Source organism: Vicia villosa, unplaced genomic scaffold (assembly GCF_029867415.1).
Source record: "Vicia villosa cultivar HV-30 ecotype Madison, WI unplaced genomic scaffold, Vvil1.0 ctg.002972F_1_1, whole genome shotgun sequence".
Taxonomy (NCBI): domain Eukaryota; kingdom Viridiplantae; phylum Streptophyta; class Magnoliopsida; order Fabales; family Fabaceae; genus Vicia; species Vicia villosa.
The window spans coordinates 49,668-59,112 of NW_026706078.1; the positions used below are offsets into that span (position 1 = coordinate 49,668).

The 9,445-nt window shown below is 31.1% G+C and overlaps 1 protein-coding gene across 1 annotated transcript; it reads right to left on the reverse strand.

Moving 5' to 3' along the window:
* Positions 1–332: 332 nt before the first annotated feature.
* LOC131640154 (asparagine--tRNA ligase, chloroplastic/mitochondrial-like) lies at positions 333–7,351 on the reverse strand. Its single transcript, XM_058910561.1, has 15 exons — positions 6,982–7,351; positions 6,802–6,870; positions 6,596–6,706; positions 5,755–5,859; positions 4,310–4,447; positions 3,714–3,794; positions 3,526–3,603; positions 3,333–3,401; positions 3,034–3,108; positions 2,833–2,916; positions 2,630–2,716; positions 1,687–1,782; positions 1,408–1,482; positions 970–1,096; positions 333–698 (listed from the first exon to the last, which is right to left on the reverse strand). The coding sequence occupies exons 1-15, from the start codon at positions 7,309–7,311 to the stop codon at positions 583–585; spliced, it is 1,641 nt and encodes a 546-aa protein (XP_058766544.1). The 5' UTR covers positions 7,312–7,351; the 3' UTR covers positions 333–582.
* Positions 7,352–9,445: the final 2,094 nt, after the last annotated feature.

Consider the following 9,445-nt stretch of genomic DNA (forward strand, 5'->3'; position numbering starts at 1 on the left):
TGGAAGTGGAGCAACAGAAAAATTTTTTGAAGATGGCTTTTGGTGTCCCAAAAATTCAACAAAAACAACCATATGCATTTGGTGAAGTAAATAGAGAAGGGCTACGTGCATAAAGAATGATATTAGGTTTTTGTGAGTGAGCCACTTAGTTTTGCTCAAATTTAATTCAGATATGTATCTCCTAAATATTTTATATCATGGAAAAAGAGAGTATATGGGTGAATAAAATACAAAGTCAACTAAACAATTAAAATAAAAAATACAATTACAACTCAAATAAGAAACTATTAAATTGAGTCAAAAACCTATTACAAGAATAGTAAAAAAAACTATTAAAAGAATGAGACACTATAATTATCACTAAAAAATTATTCAACTAAATTAAAATACAACATGATTATATTGTTAGATACAAACAATTTTGTTCTCACTCTAAAACCATTTTAAAATTAACATCACTAAATAATTTTTTTTATATGGTTTTTAAAATAATTTAAAAACATTTTCTATAGTAGCTTTATAAAAAAACAAGAATAAAATCAAAGAATGCGGATTCCAAATAAATCTGCAGGGTGTAAAAGATCAGAACTCAGCCGAGCCAGGTGTTCTAGGAAAAGGAATCACATCTCTTATATTATCCATTCCTGTTGCAAACTGGATAAGTCTTTCAAAACCCAAACCAAAGCCAGCATGAGGAACTACAAACAAGATACAGTATAAAAGTCACTGGTGAGTTAAAAGTAGAAAGACAGTAAAATGCTAATTTAGTTAATCTCTTACACATAATACTATCATATACTATTCTAATTAACGACTAAAAGACACATTATTTGAAATTTATTCGAGTAGATAGAGCACTGATTAGCAAAAAAATAAATAATAGAAGTGATCTATTGTTTTAGGAACTGTGGTTCATAATTTGACAATGGAGAACTCGAGAAAAGAGGCTTAAAGAGAAAGAAGTCAGACCTGATCCATATCGACGCAAATCAAGATACCACCAATATGCTTCCTTATTCAACTTTAAATCATCTAAACGAGCTTCTAAATGCTCAAGTCGCTCTTCTCTTTGGCTTCCACCAATAAGTTCACCAATCTAGCAAGGAGAGAGTGAAACTAAATCATAACAACAGTAATATAGTTCTGCTAGTCCAAAAACAAAAACATACTAGAAATTACAATGGTCTATCAGGCTTCACCAGCCCATGATCATTAAACTGTAAATATACCTTGGAATAACTCCTCTGTTATTTTCACTGGACAAACAACCCAAGCCCAGCTTAATAACCTTAGTCAGACAAAATCCAAACCAAACCCAAGTTTCTACTCTTTCGGATAGTACTGAGAATTTGTTACTTACAAACACTACTCTATAGTGGTTATATATTAGATATATCTTATAATTACCTTTGGAACCAACATGTCCATAGCTGCAACTGTCTTTCCATCATCATTCTGACGCATATAGAATGCCTTAATATCCTGAAAACGTTGAATAGAAAATGTTGAAAATGTTTTTCTTAACTTTTTTAGGCCTATATATATTGCCTCAAGGATAGTATTTCTTATTCTTTCATTTACAGTGTCATCCATTTTAAATGATATTCACAATGCCGTTGTTTATTGTCTTTGGTGTACTGTAGCTTGGGCACAGTGAACAGAAAATGAGTGCAAAAAGTAGCATGCCTTTGGATAGTCTCTGATTATAACTGGGCATCCACCAAATGCCTCTTCAGTTATATAACGCTCGTGTTCACTCTGCAGATCACAGCCCCATTTCACCTATGCAGCCAAGTAGAAGAATATGTCAAATACAATTTGGAAGTGCCTTACAAATATAAAATTATAAAGCTAATACAACAATAACAGCAAGCACTTTTGTCATTGGACTAGGTTAGTTACACATATCGATTGTCAATAATGGGAATAGTGTTTTGAATAGTGTAGCCAATTTTAGATTGTGAACCAATCACAGGCTAGAATTGGACAGTGAATGTCCAAGGACAGGGAGAGCAGCCACAAAAGAAACTACACAACATCCTCTAGTTCAATGGGCCACAGGCTAAAGCTCTTTCTTTCACCTGCCTCGAGTTTCCAACTCTAGTCAAGAAAATGTGAAAGCATAATATTGAGAGTACATACTGCAACTGTTCAGAAATGTTAAAATTTTAACACTCACATTAATAAAATCTATAGTTAAAAATTAGTGATTTTGCTTTTGCCCAATCACCATGACAAACTTTTCTAGATGATTATCTTTTTTATTGATATACATCTCTATCACCAGTGATCTAGAGTTTAATACTCTTTTGTTTGTTCCTTGTAGATTTTGTTCTGTTTGGCTTGCCTTTTGTGCTTTTTTTTTTTCTGGTTTTTTTGAAGTACTTCTGGTACTTCTTCTTATCTATGGATTTTTGGTTTCTTATTTAATATACCATTTTCTTCGCCGTTAAAAAAAACAGAGCTTACTTGTGATCTAGAGTCTAAAACAAAGTATCCGCTTTCAACTATGGAAGATGAAAGGCATAAAACAAATGCAAGAAAATGAGGTGAAAAAGAAACAGTCAAATAAAAGTGTATGCATATTGAATAGGTTTGTTACTGGAGAAAAAATAGACAAATGCATTACCGGGAATTCAAATTTCTTATTTGCTCGTGATAGCAGGTCTACCGCTTCAGTGTAAGTTATTTGCAACACGTCTTTCTCTGCTACATTCTTTTCACAATGCAACAAAAGATTACACAAAGTGGGTGCTAGTAATTAGAATAAACATTTACAGGTAAGAATCAAATAAAGACCAGTAATATGATGGTTACACTGAGAGCTCATACACTCAATCGATCAATGATTCCTTTATCAATCCATGTATTAAAAAACTCCATGTCTTCCTTGCAGTTATCGAGAATGTGCCTTATCTTCAAGAAACAAACACATGAAGAACACAAGCTTTAACGCGAGAAATAATGAAATTGAACTTCAAAAAATAATCTAAAGAACATGGTACTCAATAATAATTGTGAAAGGTTACATACAACAAATTGGAGATAGGCAGTTGCACAAGCCATGTCATCATTTAGATCAGCAAATGCAAGCTCCGGCTCAATCATCTGTAGAAGCAAAAAGATACCTATTCTTTGGATTTTGTTTCACAAGTCATGTATAAGAATGACAGATTTGATTAAAAAAATGTATAAGAATGCTAGATAAAACTCAAACATTAGACTAAGAAACAAAAATACTGAGGTCATGGTTTCAATCTCTAGCAAAGGAGAAAAAATAATACTAACTACTAACAATGTGCCATTAAAAAAAGAGAAACGAAATCACTGACCCAAAATTCAGCCAAGTGCCTCGAAGTGTGAGAATTTTCTGCTCGGAATGTGGGACCAAATGTATACACCTGCATCAGTAAAGACTCAATTTATTTCAATTTGATTCTTACATGCTGGATTTTAAATAAGACTGATGCATGTACAAAATAATAAATAAATAAAATGAAAAGGAGAGAAGGTGATGTGTATTACATCAGAAAGAGAAGTAGCATAAGTTTCCGCATTAAGTTGGCCTGAAACAGTCAAAAATGCTGGTTTTCCAAAAAAATCCTGACACAGAATGGCTCCAATTAGAATATGTAAAATACAATGACCACATTGCACTCATATTGGCTGTTGACAACTAATATCAAAAGAGAACAGATATGCATATGACTCACTTGTGACCAATCAATTAATCCGTCCTTCATTTTTGGAATAGCATCAACTGGAGAATCAGTGGTTTCATGAGAATTTGGTATCTGTAAATTTAAAAGAGAAACAAACTGAATTTATAATAAGACAAAAAAATCGCAAATATTCATGACGAACTTGTAACACGCTCTTGGCATCATTTTTTGGTCATGGAAATCAACTCCCTTTCTTGTGGAAGGTATTTTATCAGGGGGCTGCTATGAGTAGTAAATATTAAATAAAGTAATAAACTCTGCATAAAAAAGATTTGTTAATCTTAAATTATATAGAGCTAGACAATATTTTCAAGATATGAGTGACTACATCAAAGAATCTATGCTATAACAAAACCTTATGCTCAAAGGCTAAAAAGTAAAGGACGATATAACATGTCTAATTGGGGCAGGACAGCTTCCCCCATAGGCAAGGCTTTGTAATAAATATTCTAATTATGAGATTTTTAGGTGGGCGGGGAAGACGAGTAGGATAATTATTCCCTTGAGCATTCAAAGTGAACCAATAACATAAAATGTGATATAAATTATTCATACAAAGAGAAAGTATCTCACGAAACGGTAAATACCAAGGTAGTAACACAAAACTGTTCACCCGCTCCCTCACAATCTGAAGCTGTGATAATAGGACTTGAGACCCATACAAACCCATTTTCTTGGAAGAACTTGTGCGTAGCATAGGCCAATGCATTCCTAACCCTTGCAACCTGAAAATTTTACAACATCAAAATAAAACAATAATAGTGAAAACAAAAGTCAGATTATTTTATGATAGAAAATAGTAACCGAATATTAAGAGTCCATAACGGGAATCATGACAAGGAAATAATGAGCTTATTAACCAATTGAAAGTGAACTGAACAACAGAAATCACTCCTGCAAGGACTTTCTCCTTCTATGACTGAGCTACTGCTCTGTTTTCCCAAACTAAAGCATCAGAATCCCCTTCTACCATTTCCTTTTCCCCCCATTTTTTAATTGAGCCTCTTCAACAAACTAACCAACCAAACTATTTGGAACCCCTATGATCCTACTCTTCTATCCTCAATCCAAGTTTAATTAGCCCCTTGACAGACTCTAATGCACAGAAAATACATCAAAACAGTCCAAAAAGACGGAAGGAGACTAACAAACAGCAAGTAAAAAAAATTATTGCCAAAGCATTCTATACCAAAATTCTGTTTGCATTGAAAAGTTAAATGATTAGATCTTCAACCTATGAAGATGACACAAACTGGTTCAGAGCCCACCTGGTTAATAAATAGCAAAAGGACGGAAGCTACAACATATGGTATTTCAAAAATTATTTATGGTTGGTTTCGAGCATAAAATCCAATACATAACTCCTATTACTTGCATTGTTGCCAATGGCAGATGGCAGAGAGCCAAAACCCTGCCATATCAAAGGACGCTTTGAGACGTCGTTATAGCATATTATGGCGGGAAAACCCATAATATTATGGCGGGAAAACCCACAATGTCGGACGATATTCACCATAGCGCCACCATTGCGGATATTTTATAACACTGACTACTTGAAGATACAATTGTAGCATAACAAAAAATACCAGAAAAAATTTAGAGTGGTATTGAACCAATTTCTTGTTTGGATTATTTATACATACTATTTTACATACATACATGACTTAAACTCTGACTGTCACAGTAATTTGGGGTAACATGAACAATCAAAACACTCAAACTAGTTAGGTGGTCTGGCTCATATTTTATGTAGTCTACGCATTGCAATCACATTCACACCAGTCATGCCCTACCAATAAATGGATGCATCAAATTTTGGAGATGACTATCCCCACCCCCCACAAATAAATTCTTCGTTACAAATCACGAGAAACTGGTGCATATTCAATCATCTAGAAATTGACATCGCATAATAGGATGGATGGAAAACAAGAATATTAAAATTTGCAGTGAAGGAACTGATCCTTTTTGCATAATGAGGCGAAGGCATAAGCAGGAAGGTAAACATATGCTAAAGAAAAGAAAACCATACTGCGCCAAAAGTATTAGTCCTTGCGCGAAGATGTGCTTTTGTTCTTAAAAATTCTCTGGTGACTCGTTTCTTTTGGATGGGAAAGGAGGGATCACTCTTGCCAACCTGATTAATATAAGACAAAGTTTGTTAAAGATTTAAATGAGTCTATTAACAGGTATATTTATCGAAAAAATTGAATCTATCATAGTCATTTGCAGAACCACGGTTCCTTTCAGTTATATTATTGTAACAAAAAACCAAGTAAAAGCATAAAGAATATAAAGAAAAATAGCGGTCTAAACTGTATAATCTGGTCTAAAATAGAGATGCAATGCTAATATCAAGCCATGCAAAACGATCACTGATTTTTTATTAAAACATTATTGCGTTTTGTAGAGCATAAAGCAAATATATATTCTTCAGCAGTACCAAAAGCCCGGAGCAAGCTCTTTCTTAAGCATCTAGCCAAGTGAGACTGTCAGCACTTTGACATAAAAGTTAAAACACACACATATCAACATGTATTAAAATTTTATGTTAATAAAAATTGAAGTTTAAAATGTTAAATTTAACAAAAGCAGCTAGAGTGGCAAAACATTGTAGGGAAGAGAAGTCTATCCAACTTTATGTTGCTATATACAGGGAAAATAAAAATGGGGCAACAGGTTTAAACTTAAAACAGAACAAAATGCTGATACATCTTGCAAGCACTGTGGCACCAACATCTCTAAATTATTACTGGTGTCAACGTGTCAAGTGTCAGTGTGGTGTTTCCGGTGTTTGTGTTTCATAGCTTGAAAGAGAACAAAAACTAAGAGACCTTGGTATTATTGTTAAGAGTAAATAAGAATTAACTTACCACTACTATTTTGCTAAGCTTCAATTCCACTTTCTGTTTTGTTCCTTGGCTCTTCACCACAACTCCTTGCACCCAAACAGATGCACCAGTGGTTATCAACCCGGATTCTATCTAAAAATAATAATAAACTCATTTAATCGAAAACACAAACACAGAATCTCCTTTCATAACAAGTAAGAGTACTAAAAAATAACAACTAGACTAACCTGATCAAAGCCTTCAACCTCAGAGTCCAACACACATTGCATGTTAGAAAGGCACGAACCATCGTTAATCTAAGCACAAAACAACTCAATCAGTTATAAAATCAAAACTCCAATTGAGCTAAACTACAACGCACATTAGGTTAATTAGAAGAAAGTGCAATTGAATTGAATTGAATTAACCTCGAGGAAAGTGACGCTACTCTGAAGGCGAAGAGTGCGAACCCATCCCTGGAGGACGAGAGTGTTGCCGAGGCTGTCGAATTGCTCGGATTTAACGTCGGCGACCTTGAGCTTCTTCCGGAATTGCGGAACCGTGTTGGTGGAAGGGAGAGTTGCGGTGCAGAAGAGACGGCGGTTTTGGGAGGAGAAGGGGGGAGATGAGAGAGGAAATGGACGGTGAAAGGAAGGTTTAGGTGTTGAAGTGTTGAGATGGAGGGAGAGATAAGCATAGGCGGCGTAACTGTATGGTTTTGCAATGCGTAACGGCCTTGTGGCCATTGCAACACTCATTTGCTTGTTTACTCTTCACTTCTTACTTCCTAACAACTCCTATATCCACTCATAAATCATCAATTTATTTAATTTAATTCTATTCTACCATTTCATTCTATTTCATTAATCTTTATGTATTTACACTTAACGATTTTGAAATAATTATCGGTACGATTAGTAGATTAAATTGTTCTTTTTAAAACGTTTGCAATATTGTTTAAAATTATGCAAAATAATCATTCATTCACAATACATGTGATTCGTAGTATTTAATAAAAAAAAAATAGTTATAATAATATTTTAAATAAAAAAATTCAAATAATTCTTAAAAAAAATTTAATAATAGTCATTTGACCACTCAAAATGATTTCTTAAATAAGATAAATTTAAATAATTCTTTAAAGAGAATTCATAATTAATAGTACTAGACTGTTGGCCCGTGCGATGCACGGGTATTTTAGGAGTTGAAAACTATAATATTTATTAAAAATTAATATTATTATTATTATTATTAATGTTAATATATAACAATTACATCACATAATATTTTCTATTAATATTATTTTATTATTTCATTTTATATTATATTTTAATTTTTTTAAATAGTTTTGTTTCAATGGATTATTATTATTACTAAAATATTTATTATCAAATTAAAATTATCACTTAAAAATCAATACTTTCTCATATCTGATCTGTAATAGAAAGATGAGTAATATAATGTTAAACTATTTAAAGAAAGAAATAGTTTGAAAAAAACTTAAATCATAATGTAAATAAATTTTTTTCCGCTTAGTTATGTTCTCAATGATATGTGAGATCATTATATTTTTATGATTTGCTAATTTGATCTCAATAATTTGTGAGATTGAGAAAAAGATATGACTCTAATTATTTGAGTTATTTTTGTGTTGATAATGAAAGAATATAAATAAGTTTGATCGATTAACAAGATATAAGGGGAAAAACAAAAATATCTTACTCGTTTGATATTGTGCAAATTTTAAAGGAATGTGGATTTGTGGAATAGACTGTCAAAGTAAACCAATTTTGATCGATTGATATTCTAAAACAGATTTTAATAATTTGAGAGGTTAAAAAATTTAATCGAATTTAATATTTGTTTCAATAAAACCAAATTTAATTCCTTGTATAAATGTTTTTAACGGATATTAATTGATTGATATTTTAAAACTGACTTTAATAATTTGAGCGGTTGAAAAATTTAATCAAAATTAATTATTTATTTCAATGCCGTAGAATATAATTCTTGATTTAAATTATTTTGTTGTTTGGTATGATATCCCTATGTTATTCTTTGCATCAAATTTAAATTTATTTATTTCAATAATTTTATATAATTTAAACTTGTATATATTTTTATTATAGTATTATTAATAGAGATTACTTATTATTATATTATTATTATTATTATAATAATAATAATAATTAGGTATTAATATAGTGTTAATTTAATATTTAATACAATAAAGATGACGTGTGTGTATGTGTGTGTGTCTATATATATATATATATATATATATATATATATATATATATATATATATATATATATATATATATATATATATATATATATATATATATATATATATATTGTTAATATTAATAGCATTATTATTCATTTTAAATATTACATTTTCAAATATCAATTAATTGGAATAATAAATTTCAAATTTGAGGGTTTTGAAAAGTTACAACAATAATGCCTTGAAACAATAATTCAATTTATTGTATTGAAAATAAAAGGACAATAAATTGCAACAACATGATTGCAAAGTAAATCGCAATTATAATTAAAATATGAATATTACTTATATTAAAAATTAATATATTTTATCATAAAAATAATACTAACATTACTTATGGAATTCAAATAATGAAGAACAAAATAATATATTTAAATATTGTTAGAATTATTTATAACATAAATGTAGAAAACCAAATCAAACTAAGATGTCTGTGGTTGTTTTGATGATACTCATTTTGGCTCGACTCCACCCCTCTCTCCAATGTCGCTTGATCTCATTACTCCATCGTATCTAAACAACATAAGACCAAGACAACATAAGAAAAAAATGAAAATTCATCAAAACAATAACAAACAAACAACGTCAATGAACCACATATC